The sequence below is a fragment of the Anopheles ziemanni genome, chromosome 3, assembly GCF_943734765.1.
Source record: "Anopheles ziemanni chromosome 3, idAnoZiCoDA_A2_x.2, whole genome shotgun sequence".
NCBI lineage: Eukaryota > Metazoa > Arthropoda > Insecta > Diptera > Culicidae > Anopheles > Anopheles ziemanni.
The window spans coordinates 77,315,407-77,334,990 of record NC_080706.1 but is presented as its reverse complement, the minus strand read 5'-3'; the positions used below and the strand labels follow the sequence as shown (position 1 = coordinate 77,334,990).

The following is a 19,584-nucleotide window of genomic DNA, read 5'->3' as shown; positions in this document are numbered from 1 at the left end:
GGTTTAGTTGTTTGACCGTCTGTTTGTTAGTTCGTTTGTTCGTTCGTGTGTAAGACGCAGCCAAGGTTAGTGAAGGTTCCCACAAGGTGTGTTCCGAGAGAAGAAGAAAACAGAAGAGAAGTGTAAAGGGCGTTCCATCATCGTCCGATCGACCGAATCAAGGCCGGCCTGCTTCCAGGAGTCGAGGTATCGTTACGCATTCGATTCAAAATATTGCCAGCATCATGAGTGACAGCTGTGGGTCGAAGGTGATCGAGTTCTACCAGGACTCGGTCGTGATGATCACGGGCGCCAGCGGTTTCCTCGGGAAGGTGCTGCTGGAGAAGCTGCTCCGATGTCTGGAGGCACGCAAGATATACGTCCTGATACGCCGGAAGCGGGACTACAGTGCGCAGATGCGGTTAGAGCAGATCCTAAAGTCGGTGGTAAGTGTTGTGCACTGCTCCGTTTATCATGTGGACGTTGGACTCGCGGAATGGAAGGCAATTGGAACAAAACCTGTGACATACATTCTACTAAACATGCCTACGATGACCAACCGGTTGTGATTTAATCAAGACCTTGGATAGACGATAGACGCGTTCAAGATTCATTCTGTTCCGCACTACTTCCTCGTGGAGCATCTGCCTTAGCGGGAAGTGGTACTTATCTTTCCTATCCCGTTCCGTAGTTGTTACTGTGCCGAGCACACTCTCCCTCGTTTACGGTACATCTAGAAAAGCAGGTCTTACGTTTCACAGTCCACAGCGTCACGGCTGCTCTTGAGTTCTTCCTTCCGGAGTTTGTTTGATTTAATAAGTACGCTACACCGCTCGGCCGACCACTTCGTGGCGTCGCAATGCAGCTGGTTGCATATCTATCACGCCGTGTTTTGCTTCTTCTTCCACCGCTAAATAATCATTCGTCCATCTCCTTGCCCCACCCCCGTGCCCGTACAGTTATTCGACCGCGTTCGCAGCGAAACCAAGGCGGCCAAGGGGCTGTTCGATAAGATCGAGGCCGTGGAGGTAAACTTCGAGCGGGACGATCTCGGTCTGGAGCCGGCGCTGCGTGACCGGCTGCGGAGCGAAGTGGAGGTGGCGTTCAACCTGCTCGCCTCGGTCAACTTCAACGAGGCGCTCGACCAGGCCCTGGAGACGAACGTCGAGTGTACGCGGCGCGTGCTAAATCTGCTCAGCGGTGCCCGGCGCATCAAGTCCGTCATCCACGTGTCGACGTTCTACTCGAACTGCAACCGGACGATAATCGAGGAGAAGATCTACGACGACATCGGCTTCGGCGGGTACGACAACATCAAGAACACGTTCGCCAAGCTGCAGGACGACCACAAGCAGTTCCTGTCGCCGGTCGTGCTCGGCACGTTCCCGAACTCGTACACATTCAGCAAAAAGTGCGCCGAGGTGGTCGTGCGCGACAAGTTCGGCCACCTGCCGGTGGGGATCTTTCGGCCACCGATAGGTAAGTGTCCTTTAAGGGAATGTCCCCTGAACCAGGTCGAATTGTAGCCAGGGACCATTTTGGCGACTGAGATCATTTACAAATAATCTCCCTATTTGTGACCTGACTCTGGGATACTCAGGATTGTCACCCAGAATTGATTCCTGGAAAGTCACAATTATCATCCAGCTGTCATATCAAGTAGAACCTAATTTCTCTCCGCCTTTTTGGTTCCACAACATAATTGGTAACCGATGAGTAATTGACAATAGTCAGATCTTTTAAAAACGTTGACGAATTGGTCGAAACAGGAAAACCTTTACCTTAAGTACTTAAAATTAAAATTAATGTGCCTAAGAGAGTATGTCGAAAAGAATACGAGGTTCTTCGTATACAAGAAATTCAAAATTTCAACATCATAACAGGGTTTGAAAAGCAGATGAGGTATAACTCATGTAGTTGGATACTATCGGGTGTGGAATGGTTTAGGAACCGCTGCAACAAATGTTCTTTACAGCTTATCACAAAGATGCAGAATCGTAATGTTAGGTATTCTATTTTTGTGAGATAACTTAACTTAGGCACGTGACCATCGTAGATAATTGAATTTTTGATAGCCTAGCAAGACCTGATACGGATAAAACGAGCTATAATTCATTATCGTTGTATCGTCTTAGCGTGGCTGAATTACGTAAGGTCTGATAAGATTCCTTAGAAACTCTATCGAGCAGCTCTAGCTCGGTGAGGAGCTCGCTTAGGCGGAATCCCCGGGCACTACATAAAACGTGAACAGCTAATCCCCTAACCGGTGATGTGTGTCTTTCTTCCTCCGCCAAACAGTGACCTCCAGCTACCGGGAACCCGTACCTGGATGGATCGATAACTTCAACGGGCCAAGCGGCATGGTGGTGCCGCTGTCCCAGGGCCTGTACAGTGCCGCCCTGCTGGATCCGAAGAAGAAGCCGTTCATCGTACCGGTCGATTTCTGCGTCAACGCACTGCTGATGTGTGCCTACGACGTCAGCAAATCGAGCGTCGTCACCAAAACCATTCCCGTCTACAACTACACCGACGACAGCAACCTCTGGACCTGGGGCCAGGTGATCAATGGGTTCTTCAGCGGTCTCGGCCCGATCCGAAAACTAGTGGCGTAAGTAATCCCCTCGTCCCCCCCTACCCATGCTTGGACCTAACGAACTAACGAAATTCCACCGTTTCCATTTTTCTGCTTCCATCCAACAGAAAATACTTTACCGGCACAATCACGGTCAATCCGATCCGGTACGCAATCTGCAAACGGATCATGATGTTCCAGGCGTTCTGTCTGGACCTGGTCCGCACGTTCACCGGAAAGGAAAAGATGTAAGTGTGAGCTGCCCGATTTGTCTTTCGCCGTTTGCCCTACCCGAAACTCAGCCACTCCAACGCGGCTTAGCTAAGTGTGCGGCTAGTGGCTTGCTCCTGACACGGTTTTATTTCCGAGCCCCGTTACGGATTGAAGGTTACGGAGTCGCCGGGCGGGAAACCGCGCCTGGTGAAGGTGAAAGAAAAACAAACCAGCCCGAACCGGTCGCTTTCCCGTAGTCCCGCGGAGTGCCTTTACCATTGAGCCATCTCCCGGAGAGACTCTTCGCTGGGAGCGGGCTATCATCCGTCAGCTGAGATTTGCAAGAGTCACCGGGACTTCTCCGGGCGGTAACGGGAACGATGACTCCCGCTCGCTTCGGAGCCTTTTCTTTCGTTTCATTCGGTTGATTCGAAAGCTACGGGGGAACGGGGGGGATGGTTTCTGCGGAGGATACGAAACAGCATGTGGATAACTGGCACGCCGTCACCGCCCCGCAAGCGTTCCTCCCATCGGAACCCCCTTGCTATTCGCCTTGCGGGCCATAAACGGGGCCGCAAGGCGCAAGCACACTGCAAAGGTTTCGCGAAGAAAATTCCGCGCGAGAGTTTGTTGCTCCGGTTTGGCTTCGATGGCGCTGCTGTGCATAACTTGTGGCCCCACGATCCTCTGCGCACGTTCCGCGTCGACCGTTTCGATGGGTTTATTTTGTTGTTGTGGCGTTGTGCTGTGTTTAATCAATGGCGAAAAACATAAAAAAGCGCCGGAAACTAGGTTAAACCGCGGCGACGACGAGGCCGCGCTGGATGAAATGGGAAGATGCAGCTGGAAAAGAAATAGGACAGTACAACTTTTCATTTTTATTCGCTAGTGGTGGTAATAATGAAGCGCGCGAATTTTGAAACCAAAAAAAAAACATAAGGCATGCAAATTCCTACCCATCCAACGCGTCAAAGAGGCTTTGGCTCAACCTTAACTGTTTGATAATTATAATCATAATCAAAAACCCCGGCAAAGCAAATCGATAAAGAAGCGAACCGAATCGGGTCTGTGTTGAGCCGGCTTTGGGGTGATGATCAGCTGAACGCTTTCACCCTGAAGTAGTGGTAGTTCGATCACCCACCAAGAGGGCGATGACTCATTGGGATTGATTTAATAGTGGAAACCCAGGCGAGGTTGTGTGGAGATGGGTTAGTTCATGACGACGAAGTGCTACAAATCAGAGGTTAGAGGCGTCTCTCTGGACGTGATCAGCCGACGCGATCATAAACAATGAGCCAGCGCCGAAGGGGAAAGTGATCGGTTTACTCACTGCGGCGTTTTTCCGAGGAAAAAAGATTACTTTGGGTTGTGGTCGCAAACAAACTTGGGTTGGACTCTTGCCTCGTCAGATTTGGGTGGAGATAAATTGTCTCTTTTGAACGCTGAATTGCAGAATAGCTGGCAGAACAACCGAATAGAAGGGAGATTTTCATGAAGACAAACAAAACTGGAAATCCTTTATTGCTTGAAACGGTACATCGCTTTCTATGTTTCGTTTGATCAACGTCGCTTTTGATAGACGTGAGTGTTTGGCAAATTATTGCAAACGGTATATCAACATCTGCAGCGCGGAATCACGATCCGTGGATCAATTATGGCAATCAAATCAACGAATGATAGGTATGAATCCGGTCGAAAACGGCGCTTGAGCTATTCCCATATCTTTCCTCTCGATCTCAGTTCAAATTTCTCCATTTTGGTTCTCAGATATGTATAAGAAAAGGAGCTCATTGCTTTGGTTATCTTTTATTTATGTTGGGGGAAACAACAAGGAATGAATAAATTAACCGCAACTCTAGACTAGGGCTCTTGGGGATTTATCCTTTGCTTACACCTAACAATATTGTCCTTCTTCAAGCTGATGAATAAGAAAAACTCACAAGGGAAAACACGAAGTCCTACTGCTTTCATGTGAAATTCTGAAGGAGTTCACCGGTAACCGGTGTAGGTTGATAAGTTATTTAATAGTAATAGCAACACAGGGGTGCTTTTAACCTGTGCTGTGTCATAGGTACATATGTTTATGCTCGTGTTTATTTGGATAAATATACCAAAGGGTTCTTGTGAAGGGGATGTCCGATTTGTGGATAAAAAAAATAAAACTTCAAATGCCACAGGGGCTGATACACCTCCGTCCCATTCGGTTGTATTCGGTTTGATTATTAATCGATCTCGATCGATCACAGTTTGAAGGAAATTACCCTCGTCAAACTTTTCCACAGAGGGACCGAAACCAGGTTCATCGTGTCTGGTCGGGAGTTCGCCCCCGAATCTGTGGTAGAACTCATGTTATTTGCAGTGCGCAACCCGGCCAGAGCTGACCTTGTGTGTGATTCGCCCCGGTCCCTGGTCGGATGACAGCATCGTCGTCCGTGCAAGTTCGTAATCCAACCGGGCAGCCTCTAGCCCCGCGGACATATTGCAGACTTGCCGCCGGACGGGATGGTGCGTCGAGGGGGAAGAAACTAATCAAGCCCGGGAGTAAGTGTGTACGCCTGCCGCTTGTTAACGGTACCGCCGGGCCCGCGGATCGGTGTTGGGTAAGAGTCCGTAGTAATGAGTAAATTGGTTCTTATGCGCGCGGGGACCGTACGAAAATAAACGCTACCCGCGGAGACCGTTACGGCGGGCGGCAGGCCGAGTTTGTGCAATTAGTTGGAGTGGATGGCGAGTGGAGTGGCGAAATCGCACGCGAAAGATATATCATCACGCGCCCGCAGCATCGTACGCCACCATCGTCGTCTCGGATGCAGCATAAGAACGCACGCCTCGGCAGCAGCCTCGAGCCGAAGCAATCTCCTGCACCTGTTGCGACGGTGTCCCTGCGGTGCTTCAAACCCACCGTTTGTTGTTTTTTTTTCTGTCTAAACGGACATGCCACGGTCAACGGGTTGTCGGAAAGGGTACTGAACCGCTCCGTGCGAATCCGTACATGGCGCAATCGCACCGGTCCACACATGGTCCACAGGGCATAACTGCAAGGGTCTGCGTTGCGATTTGCTTAGATTTTGCCACCAGCTAGTGGACGGCCATGTCACCGAATTCGGACACGGACCCCGACGGCGATCGAGTGGTGCGGAGGGCTTATGACCATTCGGATCGATTGCACCATTGAGAGTGATCTGCGTCTAAGCGCCGTTCCCTGTGACCTCTGCGAGAATGCACCCTTGCTGTATTAACTTGTTTTTACCTTCGCCTTATTGCCAAAGCCTTCGCAACAGCAGATCGGTTTTTTTTTTTGGAAAGGGTATATGTTTCTAACGACTCGGAAGCAGTTAGACCAGTTTGTTGGAGCGTAGAACTCTTGTGTCGGTTCTTGCACATTAAACCACTTTGTTGCACCAATTGCATCAGACTTATGTCTACTAGATTTCTAAATGGTCTTACTCCAGCACAGATCCTGAGACTGATGGAAAGATAGAAAATTGATCTTTATGACTATCGATTGGAGCTTGGAAGCTGAACTCGAACATTGATGTTTAATTACATAATTGAGTGCAAATTATCGTCAATTCGGTTAACCAACCGATTGTTCTATCTCGTCTGATAATCTGGTCTGGTTTCAAGTCGTACGGATTTTTTTCTAGTTTTACTCTCTAGAGTTCATGATCATCTCAATCAAATTCTCTTCCATCAAACATGCGTTAAAAAAACTTGCAAATGAACGCACGTCCTAGCTGGATCAAGACCTTTCGCATCCTTTTTTCTACCTTATTTTGCGGATGAAAAAAGTATTTGTGTAATCGAAAATTTAATCGCTATATTTGTATTCGAAGAGTTTGTTGTAGAAAGTTTCAAACAACAAAAACTGGAGCTGATCATCAATCAGGCATGACTCGAACAAAATATGAAATGTTGTACTATTTAACTACTTTGTGTTATAAGAATTGATGATTCCAACTTTAGTAGTTCTTGTTGTTTTGAGAAGATCTTTGAACCTTTACATTTTAAAAACATTGTATACCAATTTGGAGGCGAATGTCTCCTGCATTCAAAGTTAATGTTGAGTTGCTAAAAAAAATTCAGTCAAGCTGCTGTTCCTTAAATGAGTTTAAGTTTTTTACAAGATAATAAGAAGATTTCCTATAGCATCTAAACAGTTCATGATCGCTATATAAATTGCATAAATTACAAACAACAACGATAGAATTGAAATTGCGCTAAAACATCAGACAACTAGCCAAATATTTTCGACGTGCGATTTTCTCTGACAAGGGAGTCTTTTCTTCTTCTCTTGTTTAAGCTCTTTTGAAGACAATTAACTAATCCATCGTAAGAAATAATGTTAAAGCTATGGGTTACCTGAGCTGATTGATAATGATCTAACGAGTTACCAAAGCTGAAAGCAACAAACAGAACAAAAGCAACAATCACGATTTACTAATATTTATTTGTTTTGCCGCTCGATATATCGATTTCATGTATACGAAACCTTCACCTTTTCGATAAACTGTAAACAAAAAAATCCTTCCCAACATAACGAAGCATAAATTTAGAAGCAAAAGAAAAGCAAAAGATGTGTCTGGACCATTTAGGCTTCCCACAACCGATTCCGTTCGATTGACATATCGATCATACGATCGTCGCCTAAACCAGTTCCACGCAGACGGGAAAGGCCTTTACCTTAAGGAAAACGAAAAGAAATGAAGGATTAAAGCCCGTCCGTAACAGCGAAACCCAACAATGAGTGACCCCTTTTTCTTCTTTCTAATGCCGCGCGGGGGACGTCGTGGGTCATTTTTACCTCGCCGGGTATTCGAGTGGGCGGGACAGGCGTATCTCCGAATTTTATGTAACCTCACGTGACCCAAAATTCGCTTTCGACCACGGGTGTGGGTGGGGAGAGCGAGGGGGGGGGGGCTGGGGGAGGCCTTCATCTACCCTCTCCGAGCACCCGCATCGATTGATCCATTGTGACGATGCTGGACATCGATGCCGTTCGGAGAAGAAGTATGAAATGGAGAAGAAAATGAAAGAGGATAATAATAATCCGGTTTTGCAAACACGCCTGGTGTGATGATGCTAATTTTTGGGAGCACGAAACCTCGCGACATACCGATTACATAGCCGCCATCGCAGCCGCCTCGGCCACAGTTATGTCAGCTCGTAGGTCAGCCGAGCGACGAGTCCGTGCCAGATTCCTTTCCGTGATGTTCCAATTTATCGCCGGACCGACTGACCGGTGCGTCCTCAATGGAAGGATGTCGATGTCGACGTTACCTTCGATTACGAGACGATGGCGTCCTCGTGAAGCATCCTAACGATCGTTTGTTTGCCGTATGCGCGTCGCGACACAGATTCCTCGCTCGGTTTTGCCCGGCGATGCGTACTTAACCTTCGATGGTGTACAAACACTATGGCATGGCGCTTTAGCGTGCGCAAACAAACGGGCAAAGTGCTTCCCCTGGCGCCAATCCGGGGCACGCTTTCGAACGGATGTCGCGAAGTTTTTTCATGGACATTGGTCCGTTTTTGTTGTTCTCGTTTTCGGCACGCTTTCCAGAATGCAACGATTGTTCTCCAAGATGGTGACGCTGAGCGAGGTGTTGCGCTTCTTCTGCCTGAACGACTGGAAGATGACGAACGCCAACATCCGCCGGATCAGCGACGAGATGTCACCGCTCGAGGCGGAACTGTTTCCGCTCGACATCAGGAAGATCGACTGGACCGAGTACTACCGGAACTTCGTGCCGGGCGTGATCAAGTACGCCGTCCAGCCGCGCACCCCGCGCAGCAGCCCGAGCATCACCGAGCGCAAGCTGAAGGAGTCGAAGCTGCGGGAAACGAAAAAGCTCAACAGCGGCCTGTTCTACCTGCTGTGGAGCTCCGTGTTTATCATAGCGCTGAAAATATTCAAAAACCTCTTCAACAAGGTGTGAAGAACCCCTTTCCAACTCAGTACGCTTCCAATTTATTTAGGTTGAATTTAAGGACGGAAAATGGGACACGAACACACACACACACGCGTACACACACAAACAACACATCAAAACACACGTGCGCACTGCAGGATTGGGATAAGCAGAACCCATCGGCGTACGCAACAAGCAGCAACAGCAGCAGCAACAGCAGCAGTAGTAGCAGCATCAGCAGCATCAACTATTGATCTAGAATTAATGAAACATACACAACTCACATTCAAACATGGAAACGGAAAACATCAACAACACAAACAAAAATCATTAAAATAAAGTATAACAAGTTAAACAAAGAAAAAAAAATGAAACCAAGAACAACAACAACAACAACAACAACAACAACAACTTTGCCACTAGCTACGTAGAGCTAAGATACCTGAAAAGTTCAGTGACAGATTTTTTTTCCACAAATGATAACGATTAAATTAATTAATAAATAAATAAACATTTTGTAGGCTTTTTTGTACTTGTCGATTGTTGTTATTCGCCGTTGAAGCCGTGTTCTATCACAATGTGCTAAAGAAGGAAGAAAAAGGTTTGTCATTTTTCCATTTGATCATTGATCACGTCCTTATTTTGTTCGATTCAGATGTGAATTAATCGTAATAAAGAACAACGATTGTGACTGATGTAAATGTTCAATGTTGATCTCGTAAAAGATGGGTTTTATTATTTTCTTTTTATCTAGGAAGTAGGTTTTAAAAAGTTACAAGAAAAATTTCAGTTAATATACAATGAATAGTAGTAGTATATGGTTTATTTTTGAATTAATATGTTGGTGATTTACATCATTTTTAATACAGTTGTACCGGGTTCACTTGTTGTTTTCCACGTTGAATTTGAATACTTTTTGGCATTGCCATTTTGAAAATGATAACCATTGAACTCCGTAACGCGGGAAAAAATTTGGAAAAAAACCCTCAGACAAAAGAAAAAAAAAATTATAATATTTACATTACTTAACCTAAATCTTAACCTAGTCTAACTTATTTACTTATCTCTTATGCAGAACAAGTTGATTTATAAAGTACATGCTACTCATTTCACACTTGTTATAATAGTTGCAGTTCAGATTTTCTAGGAAGTCACTTATCATAGGTGAATTAGTTCTTTCATGTAATGACCGTGTGCTGTACCATGGTGGCAGATTGAGAATTATTTTGAGAATCTTGTTCTGTTTTTTTTTGTAGTTTCTTAATGAACGTTCGTGCGCAATTATTCCAAACTGGAAAAGCGTAACTAATAATGGGACGAAAGCATGTTTTGTAAAGCAGTATTTTGTTTTTCTGATTTAGTTTCGAACTCCTGTTTATAAAGGGATAAAGTACTTTTATCAGTTTATCTATCCTATTTATAGTTCAATATACAATGAATCTTATCATCTATTTGCAAGGAAAAGCAATTGCAAATTATCATCAAGAAATCGAAGGTTTTGTGGCAACTTACATAATCGACGATTGAGCCAAGATTTGTTTTAATGATTCAGTAAATCACTATTTTGATCAACTAGCGGTTCAGTTGCGTAAACTAAATATTGAATTATTAAAACTTTTCGCATTTCAAACTGGTTTTAAATTGGATTTAACTCAGTTCAAACTGTATTCAAAATACAGCCGTTGGACTACCCCTGAATGTAGGCTTTACAGCAATGCACAAGGCAAGTTTGAATTGAAAAAATAGTTCACGGCTCACCATTTCAACCAATGCCAGGAATAGTTTTGTTATATCAATTTATGAATAAAATATAATCCAACACTAATAAATTTTCTAGAGCCAGATTGTTGCAAAGCAAACAGCTCCACAGCATTGTCCTTGCTATTGACAAAACTTGTTTATAACGACATCGTATCAAGCAACCCGTTGCCATGATGATGGTTTCTGTTTGTTTGCTCGAGTTAAAAATCGTAGTAAGACAGTTCTATTGCTAGGAGTGTTCATTCAGATCCCTTCGAACGTTGGGTGCGTGAAAATGTCGAACAGACCGACGCGTCTGCTGGAAAAGTACGACCTTCTGCTGGATCAGTTGGATTTTGAGCACATCCGGCAGTGCAACGATGGTCGGCAGGTGGAAAACATTCTCAAAGTGTTGCGCTCGGGCGAGGAAGGATATTTTCCGCAGCTGACCGCGTTCGCCGAGGAACGGCTGCGGGTGTTACGGCCCGATAGTAAACTCTTGCGTAAGGAGGTGCCTCTTGCTACACGCCATACCATGCCGGAGGAACAATGGAACTCACTGTGTAGTCAGTTGAACCGCTGGGAAGACGAAATGAAAACGCTTAGCAGCGAAATTCGCTCCGTTGAGCTTCCGGACGACGACGGCACGTTACCTCCGGTGCGAAAAATTATTCCCGACGCCGATCAACAGCCGGCCAAACAACGCAATGCCTCAGAGAAACCTCCCGCCGAGAGGATTCGCTCGTGTGATTATGCGCGCTGGGACCAGTACGATCCGGAGACGGAATTGTTGAAAATGGATCTTGACGAGGAGCGCCATCGGGAATTAGTCCGTGCGAATAATCGTAAAAATGTCGAACCTCCAAAAATCGTGGAACTGCCGCCTGAAGTGAAACTGTCGGAGCAAGAAAAACAGGTACTGGCGGAAAACCTTCGGCTCAAAGGGAATGATTTCTTCCGCGCGAAAGAGTTCAAAGAGGCCATCCGGGAGTATAGCAGCAGTTTGGAGCTGTTGCCGACTGCCACATGCTTCAACAATCGGGCCATGGCAAGTGAGTACCCTTTGTCGAATTTCGACTAATGGTAAGCTAGGGCAAATATAAACTCATCCGAATATTACAGATATAAAACTGCATCGTTACAAGGAAGCCATTGCGGACTGCGATCAATGCTTACTACGTGAACCGGAAAACGTTAAAGCATTATTGAGGAAAGGTCAAGCTTTAAAGTCAAATAACAATCCGCGAGAGGTAAAACTCTTAACTGTTTCTGTTTGTAGTGTTAGATATAACCCCAATTTGTCATCTTTTTAGGCCTACAAGGTATACTGCGAGGTGTTACGTCTCGAACCATCGAACTCTATTGCCCTCAGCAGTATGGCCGAGCTCAGGCGACAACTACCGGATCTTCCACCACCAAACGCTTTCCGAATGACGATCGAGGAAGTGAGCAATAGTCCGGTGGAACCAAAGGAAGATGAAATCGACTTTAGTGCCTTGGTGAAACCGAAGAAAATTATCAAGGATAGGCTCCCGACGGCGATCAAGCAGCTGAAAAAAGATACGGCTAGTGTTATACGCCAGGGCGCTCAGGAACAGGCAGTACGTAGTAAGCAACCGATAACGTTACAAAGAGATAAGAATCACGCCCAACGTACACCTTTGATAGAGGAACTGTAATTTATAACAAAGAAAATATATAATTTACACTTCATTGAAAAAATAGCCAAGTATACTCTTGAACTTCTTAACACTGTCGCTTCGCTATCCTCATTCGCTGCAACGCGGCGGCAACTCCTTTCACAAAGTAGCGAAAGTAGTCCTTCCAGTCGAGCGTTTCGACATCGAACGGTAGCAGCCGCTTCTCTTCGGGTGAAACACGATCCCATAACCTCCGAATGTTGCCATTTTCCACCGTCCACGAATGGCACCGGAAATAGCTGGTCGAATCGTCCAGGTTCACCAATCGTTTGATGTTGGTGTAGTGTCTGTTGAGGAAGATATCGAAAGGTGACGGGATTTGTCAACTAGGAGAGGGATTCTTGTATATCTGCTGGTGAAATTAGCTAGCCTTACATTTGTTTCTTTCCGGTAAACATTCTAACGAGATCTGCTATCGTCGCCTGGAGGAGCAAGTAGCAGATGAACAGTTTCCTCATGAACATCGAAGATGTAATGTGGATGGTGTAGCGGCTTAATTGAGTGTCAGAGAAGTAGAGTTAATATTCATTCAACTGCGTAAAAGGCAATTCTTACCCAAAAATACGGCCGACCCACGAGTCTATGCCGCGGGCTAGCAGCGCACCAGCGTCCCGATTTCGTATCAAATTGTCCCGGAAGGCGTAGTTGTATACCGGTACGAGCTCACCATGGAGTAGTCCTTCTGTTCTGGTGCTGTGTGCAATTAGAAACGAAAGTTGATCGGTCAGAGAATAGCGGAGCATTTTGAGGAAACGTTCCCAGGCTGATACCAACCGTTGGGCGTTATTCCAACCGACCGCCAACAACGCGTTGACGCAATAGTCCACAGGAACCATGTGCACGGTGGCATCGTCCGCACCATAGCACCAGAACACCTGCCCCCGAATGGCACATACCACCAGCCCAGCCGGACCATTGAAGTTGTTCACCCAACCGGGCGACGGTTCCCGGTACGCCGAGGACACGATCGGTGGCCTAAACACGGCAATTGGTAGATGGGCAAACTGCTCGTGGATCATCACCTCGGCACAGCGCTTGCTGAACGTGTAGCTGTTCGGCATCGGTCCGAGAATAAGTGGCTTCAGTGCGTCCTTTTCCGCCGCCGACAAATGCTCGAACAGGCGCAGGATGTTTTCGAACCCACCGAACGGCAGGTCACCGTAGATCCGCTCCTCTATATGGCTCCGGTGGCAGTTGGAAAAGAACGTCGACACATGCACGATCGACTGGAGCGCCGGAAATTGTTCCACCATCAGCAGCAGCTTGCGCGACGATACCACGTTCGTGTCGAGTGCCGTATCGATGTCTTCGTTGAACTTGACCGACGCCATGACGTTGAAAACTATCTGCGGGAGTCGTAACCATGGTAAGCGATTGCTGCTTGAATGCATCCCGAGTACCTCGTGGCAGTTCGATTGATGCAAATTACCTCCACTTCTGCCGCAAGTACACGCTGGCTTTCGGCACTGATGACTTTGTCCGACTGGAAGTTCACCTCGATCGGGATCACCTTCGAGAGGAGTGGTTTCCCGCCTCCCGGAGATGCCTTCAGGTTGTCGAAAACCTGTACATAAAAAAGAGATACCAATGAAGCGTTATTGCGAACCATCCGCCAAAGCTTGAAAATCGGCGGAGTCTTAAGAACTTTTAATTGATTATTCCTTCTTGAGCTTTCTTATTCTCCCTTTTATTTGCCGTTTATTTGAATGGCTCTCTTGAATAAGATGAAATCATTCTGGGAACCCCCAATTAAACACTCATTTGGCAAACTTCAGGAAATAATGGAGAACATTTAGAACTCATTTGGTGGTATTAAGAAGGATAACTAAGGAGGAAATATTAAAAATTGATCTTTGAAGTAGGGAAAGTAGAATTTTACGTTGGCCTGAGCTCTATTGCCTCTATCGATTAAGTTAGTTATTAGGATAAGAGTATCAACAGATAGGGAAACTAAATACTGACCACATCCTCGAACACATCCTCCAGCCGTTGGGTGACGGTTCTATTGCGCTTCGGTCGCACCAACAGGAACACTTTATTCACTTCGAAACAGCGCAGTAACTTCTCCAGTAGCACTTTTCCAATGAAGCCCGTTCCTCCGGTTATTAGTACCGTTTTGTTTCGATAATACTTCCTTATGGCACCCTCTGCACCAGGTACACATCCCAAATCTCCCATTTTTATGCTCACAACTCAAACGATTACTTTTCCTTCGCAATTCGCAGACACACGTGGAACACTTTACAGAACACAAATGCAGCGTAACAATTCAAAATTCGTTCCGACCTGTTCTTCCCGCTGGTGCACGATCGACAATGAAAGTGTTCCCGGTCTTGTGCCGGTCTTATATCGTAATCCACCGGCTCTTCAAAAACCACGCATTACTCCAAGTGTATTTAGAGAGCACCGTTTTTTTAGGTTCCCCAAACTTTGTTTTGAAGCTGAAGTGGTCGAGAAGTTTTGCATACACCTTCGGAAGGGGTGATCATCTGATTCGAACTTTGTTCGCCGATCTGAAGATCCTTCTCGAGGATGGATTCGACCGCGTCACACCGGTCGTATCACCACCACAACCACTTACCCGGCACATGTAATGAATGGGTATTATGCTTAGGAACTGGACCCTGATGAGAATCCGATTCGTAAGTGGAACACATTAGGTTTATCAATGACGCATGTGGATCTCGTCCAGCTAACAACACTATCAGCACCATAAGGAAATTCCAATCAAAAGAAAACCATCGGCCATACTTCAGCAACTGATCTTCGACAACAACAACAGCCAGCAAACCTGAGTTCAAGTGTTTACATCCCCCCAAAAAATAGCGCTAGGCAACGTACCAGCAAACATCGTACCAGTCACATACTTTTTGACTGAAGTCAGCTAAGGTTTGGGAAATGTCTTATTTTTTGCGCCAAGACACATGCCTCAGAGTCAGGGAAGCGTTTCGCAGACCGTGTGGTGTCACCGATTCTTCTTCTGGTTCGCTTCGTGCACTTCACCTTGAAGAAGTGCTCGAGCTGACGCACTCTCTCGCTTACTACCTGCTTTGTTTGCGCTGCCGGGGAGATTCCTAAGTGTCGCGTGGATTGTAAGGCAAACTGCTAGAACAATTAACCAACAGGTGGTATTCACCGGGGAATTTTAGGTATTAATGTATTCGATAGGACAAGTAGGTTATTAAAAGGTACGAGTAACATTTTATTTTCACAACGAAAACAGAGTATTTTTTCACATTGGTTTCGTACTGGCTACGACTATGCGCTACATCTCTACGCTCTATGGTTTATGGACGATCAGATCCCAGGTGTCCTTGAGGCGCAACCCGAGAACATCGTCCGCAGATAGTGCCGTCGTACCGTAGCTGAGTACACTGTAGCGTCGGAAGAAGTACAGCACTCCGGCGAACCAGGTGGCAAGGATGGCGCGGAATATGGTGAGTACAAGCTTCGAGCGGCTACCGGAAGCTCTGATAGCCTGCTGACAGTGGTCGACTACGAAACAGAGGAGAAGTATCTTGAACATCAGCGCCGGTAGGTAGTTGTACAGGAACAGCGTGCGCTCCATGAAGAAGAACGGTAGGTAGTGGATCAGGTATCCGGCCAGAAAGATCTCGCCTCCGAGCCGGAAGCGATTCCACGCTGCCGGATCCAGATCGAAGAGCTGGCGTCGTCGGCGAATGAGGTAGAACACGAGGAATCCTACGTATAGCACGATTCCGAAGGTGGCCGAGTACCAGATGACGAGGTTTCCGAGCAGATGGATCTGAGCGTTCGAGTTACCATCGATCCAGTACGCGATACCCTTGTCCATAAGGGGCCACTCGTGCGGTTCCGAGGAGTACATGTGACTTTCGAGCTTGTCGTTGTGCAGGAGCATCTTCATCTGCAGCTCGTAGAACTTGTTCCAGAAGGAGAGGGTCGTCGGTTCGGTTGGAATCATCTCCGTCGTGAGGAGTTTGTTCAAAACCTCCTTTTTGTCCTTGTGCTCGGTGTACCGGTGTTCCTCCACGTTCCAGATGGTGTCGATCGTGTACTGACGTCGGTCAGCGACCACCTCGAACTGGTTGAAGCCCCAATCGGGCAGCTGTTCGCCGGAGTACTTCAAGGCCGCGCTCGTGTTGACGTGCACCAGTCGCACCTGGGACGTGATCGCATGCCACTTGTTCTTCGACTCCTTGCCGTTCAACAACTCCACCCTCCACAGCAGGTTCCCCGGCATCGAGATGTTGTAATCAATGTAGCAGGACACTTCCTGGCACAGGGGCGACATCGGAGACGCCACGTCGTGAGAGTTCAGCGCCCGGCTAGTGACACCGTGCACGAGCTGCACAACATCTCCATGCTCGATGTAGTCAGGCTCGTCGTCCACCATGAGATTGTCCTTTTCCGGACGCTTCACTATCCACCAGTTGTTGACATCCTTAAACCCGTAGCAGGTCACCTGCTGCTGATGGCTCGAGCCACGGTCGTCGCTGTACTTGATCGGGTACACGGCTGTATGGGAATGCAACCAACACACTCGACCGTGGGTATGCTTCAGCGTAATCTGTGAGCCGTGTTGAATGCGCAACGGTTGACCCTTGGTGATCGAGGCCAAACCTCCCTCCAGCGAAGCCTGGAAAGCGCTCGTCATCACGTTATCATGTGGACCCGCTTTGTACAGCATCGCAAAGTGTACGTAGAAACACCCGAGGTAGACGGCCAGCGAGGCGACCAGAACGAGGGCAATCTGGACGACAGCCTTCCCGATGATGTAGACGTTCGACTTGCGCCGATCCGGCAGCTCCAGCCACACGTGCCGTCCCACAATGTACAACGCCACCAGGTAGCTGTAGAATCCGATAAACTTCACGCAGATGGCCGCCGTCAGAGAGCAGCCCGTAAGCGATCCGAGGACCCACCAGCGTACAGAGAATGGTCGTGCCTGGACAAACTTCAGCACCGACAGAATACCGAACGCGGCGAAGAACAACAACATCGACTCCATCAGGACGAATCGGGAGTGCGTCAACAGGGCATTATCTGGAAATGGAAAGGTAGGGAATTTATTTATTTTGGTCTCAAGCAATTTGAGATGTTTTGCATACCGAGAATAATGAGCAGTCCTCCCAGAATGCTGACTCCTCGGCCAAGTTTCACCTGTCGCAGGATGGAGTAAACGATCGGTGCCAGCAAGCTTCCACAGAGAGCCGGCACAAACCGAAGGGCAAAGATTGGGACGGACTGGAAAAGAAGTTGTAGAGATTAATATTGACTTAAACAAAACAAACACAAGTTACCAAACTCGTTAATCATTACCAATTAATTGGAAAATTAATTTAGATCTCATGCTAGTTTTAAATATTCAAATTAAATAGGGAAAAGTGAGGCAAGTTGCCCCGGTGGAGTCAACACCGGCACTTTTTTAGCTGAATTATGCCATTCAAAACACAATGAAATAATAGATTGTATTCATTGCCATTCCTAATGTTTCTCATGTGAATTTTTGAATTTTTACATTTAGAATGGACCGAGGATATAGAAGATTGCTATAACATGTGTTAAAATGTTGTTGCAAATTAAATAGAATTACTTTTGTTGCTTAGCGAATACTGAACAGAATTGGATTCGTAATCCTTGCAAGCTTATTGTGGAAACAAAACTAATCAGGGGCAATACGCATCGACTTATTAGGCTTAGGTTTGAAGATACAAACTTAGGCTTGGGCTTAGGAAGATCTACTAACTTATTTGTAATGTCCTAGCTAAATTAACTCATGGTTCCGCTACTAACAAATTATTAATTTTTCATATTTCATATTGAAATATATGAAGTAAAAGTCATTGCAGCAAAACACATTCAACTCAATATATTCTCATTGCAGATGTTTAAAAAATATCTCATCACGATTAATAGCTCGGATCAAATAATTACTAACGGGCGTGAGGAACGTCCTCCCTACCTGGGCCGTTTGGCTCCACAATTTAAAATGAAGCGTGGAAAAGAGTACTATTCAAAGTCTTCATTTATATGACAATTTCAGAGTTTCGATGTCAATTACTTTTTTGGGAGGATGACAGAAGTTAGAGAGTCATTCTGTGAAAATTGGGAATATTGAAAAGTCGGCGAGAAGTTAACGTTTTCAGAGAGTCAATTTGCCTCACATTACCATTACTTGACAACAAATAGAAAACATTCAAAGTTACCAAATTTGTTTAAATAAATCCCAATAAAAGCTTACGCGTCGATAAAGAGGATGCCATTTTTGGTAAAAACCATCATTATTACATTGACCCAATCTATTCATTGCCAAAATATTTGTCAGAATGGTTGGCACTGACATTTGACAAATATTAATGACACACAGTTAGGCTGTACTTTCATTCGGCATCAGACAGTCCACTGCATCAGTTCCCCACTCGTCTTTCGCTAAATCATGCAAGGTGAGCGAGTTTTGCTAAACCCTTCTGTAAACAGTACCCACGTAATGCACACGACAGCGAAGACGGGCAGCGTCTTCACTTTCATCTTCAGCGAAATAATCAAACGCAACGGGCGGAACCCCCTCTCCGCAGTGAAGGTTGCGGTTGAACTTGTCAGACTTGCTGAGCTTCTGAAACCAGTTTTCTATTCAAATCTCATCGGCCACGCCATTGAGTTCGGGGTAATAAATCGGCCGGACGAAAACTGGTTCCCTGGTGGACGGTTGGCAAATGGTGGCTTCTCTTTTTCGGTTTACGTACCTCATCGTAGGCGCTACCGATTTTCGGAAACTCGAAACTGCCACTATAACCGACGGCTCCGGCCGCGCCCGCGATAAGGAGCTTTCCCAGCGGGGGATGCTGGTCGAAGTAGAACGTGTTCTTGAGGTAGAGCGATACAAACTTGCCAAAGTGGATTTCGTCGAAGCTGCAACGAAACAACGGGGAAAGAGATAAAAATGCCACACATCCGGGAGAAAAGCACTGAAGCTTGGAGGTTCAGTTCACACCACACTACTTACACAACTCCCCTCGGGTGTGTTATGCGATAGAATCGCGTCAGAAACGATAGCAGGAAAAGACCCACGGTGGCTGCATTGAACTGCACTCGTATTGTGACGTTGAAGCGATCGTCGACGACGTCACCGTTGGTGACTTCCTCAATCGCCTCGGTGAAACCTTTCAACTTTTTGTCCACACCATGCCCAGACTTCAACGGGGCGGGTTCGTCGCTTGATTGATGTCTTTCGTTTTCGTCAAGCGCAGCGCTCTGTTTACTGTCCTCTTCGGTGACTTTCTGTTGCTTTTTCTGCGGTTTGCGATTCCGCACCGTCGTCCCGTCCAAAGAATCACCAATTACCTCCATCTCGAGCGGATAAAATCACCAACGCGATGACCAATGCCACGACATTTACACACAGCTTTACGCAATCGACGCCACGGTCTGTTTTCGTAGCAGAAGCAGCACCCCGTCCCTGTGGGCTACCACGCAACAACAACAGGTA

General features: G+C 46.5%; 4 protein-coding genes across 4 annotated transcripts; 2 read left to right on the top strand and 2 right to left on the bottom strand.

Moving 5' to 3' along the window:
- The first annotated feature begins 224 nt into the window (after positions 1 to 224).
- LOC131285539 (fatty acyl-CoA reductase wat-like) lies at positions 225 to 8,703 on the top strand. The gene is made up of 5 exons (XM_058314397.1): positions 225 to 425; positions 939 to 1,458; positions 2,278 to 2,587; positions 2,680 to 2,799; positions 8,328 to 8,703. Exons 1-5 carry the CDS (start codon positions 225 to 227, stop codon positions 8,701 to 8,703), a joined length of 1,527 nt encoding a protein of 508 aa, XP_058170380.1.
- Positions 8,704 to 10,711: 2,008 nt separating this feature from the next.
- On the top strand, positions 10,712 to 12,095 carry LOC131285538 (sperm-associated antigen 1). The gene is made up of 3 exons (XM_058314396.1): positions 10,712 to 11,468; positions 11,539 to 11,666; positions 11,730 to 12,095. The coding sequence occupies exons 1-3, from the start codon at positions 10,712 to 10,714 to the stop codon at positions 12,093 to 12,095; spliced, it is 1,251 nt and encodes a 416-aa protein (XP_058170379.1).
- A 67-nt stretch (positions 12,096 to 12,162) lies between these two features.
- Positions 12,163 to 14,294, bottom strand: LOC131285537 (fatty acyl-CoA reductase wat-like). Its single transcript, XM_058314394.1, has 6 exons — positions 14,079 to 14,294; positions 13,546 to 13,680; positions 12,891 to 13,462; positions 12,672 to 12,809; positions 12,492 to 12,608; positions 12,163 to 12,403 (listed from the first exon to the last, which is right to left on the bottom strand). Exons 1-6 carry the CDS (start codon positions 14,292 to 14,294, stop codon positions 12,163 to 12,165), a joined length of 1,419 nt encoding a protein of 472 aa, XP_058170377.1.
- A 1,102-nt stretch (positions 14,295 to 15,396) lies between these two features.
- LOC131287500 (protein O-mannosyltransferase 1) lies at positions 15,397 to 19,445 on the bottom strand. Its single transcript, XM_058316552.1, has 4 exons — positions 19,102 to 19,445; positions 18,842 to 19,007; positions 17,207 to 17,342; positions 15,397 to 17,141 (listed from the first exon to the last, which is right to left on the bottom strand). Exons 1-4 carry the CDS (start codon positions 19,443 to 19,445, stop codon positions 15,397 to 15,399), a joined length of 2,391 nt encoding a protein of 796 aa, XP_058172535.1.
- Positions 19,446 to 19,584: the final 139 nt, after the last annotated feature.

Bases quoted from the DNA above. Each gene is read 5' to 3' on its own strand.
- LOC131285538 (XM_058314396.1), top strand. From the start codon at position 10,712: ATGTCGAACAGACCGACGCGTCTGCTGGAAAAGTACGACCTTCTGCTG. The intron at 11,469-11,538 runs GTGAGTACCCTT...CGAATATTACAG, and splicing joins CAACAATCGGGCCATGGCAA to ATATAAAACTGCATCGTTAC. The intron at 11,667-11,729 runs GTAAAACTCTTA...TCATCTTTTTAG, and splicing joins CAAATAACAATCCGCGAGAG to GCCTACAAGGTATACTGCGA.
- LOC131285539 (XM_058314397.1), top strand. From the start codon at position 225: ATGAGTGACAGCTGTGGGTCGAAGGTGATCGAGTTCTACCAGGACTCG. The intron at 1,459-2,277 runs GTAAGTGTCCTT...TCCGCCAAACAG, and splicing joins GATCTTTCGGCCACCGATAG to TGACCTCCAGCTACCGGGAA. The intron at 2,800-8,327 runs GTAAGTGTGAGC...CACGCTTTCCAG, and splicing joins TTCACCGGAAAGGAAAAGAT to AATGCAACGATTGTTCTCCA.
- LOC131287500 (XM_058316552.1), bottom strand. From the start codon at position 19,445: ATGGAGGTAATTGGTGATTCTTTGGACGGGACGACGGTGCGGAATCGC. The intron at 19,008-19,101 runs GTAAGTAGTGTG...GTTTCGTTGCAG, and splicing joins ACACACCCGAGGGGAGTTGT to CTTCGACGAAATCCACTTTG. The intron at 17,343-18,841 runs GTACGTAAACCG...CTTCTTTTCCAG, and splicing joins TCGGTAGCGCCTACGATGAG to TCCGTCCCAATCTTTGCCCT.
- LOC131285537 (XM_058314394.1), bottom strand. From the start codon at position 14,294: ATGGGAGATTTGGGATGTGTACCTGGTGCAGAGGGTGCCATAAGGAAG. The intron at 13,681-14,078 runs GTCAGTATTTAG...TTTTATGTACAG, and splicing joins AGGATGTGTTCGAGGATGTG to GTTTTCGACAACCTGAAGGC. The intron at 12,609-12,671 runs GTAAGAATTGCC...CACTCAATTAAG, and splicing joins TGGGTCGGCCGTATTTTTGG to CCGCTACACCATCCACATTA.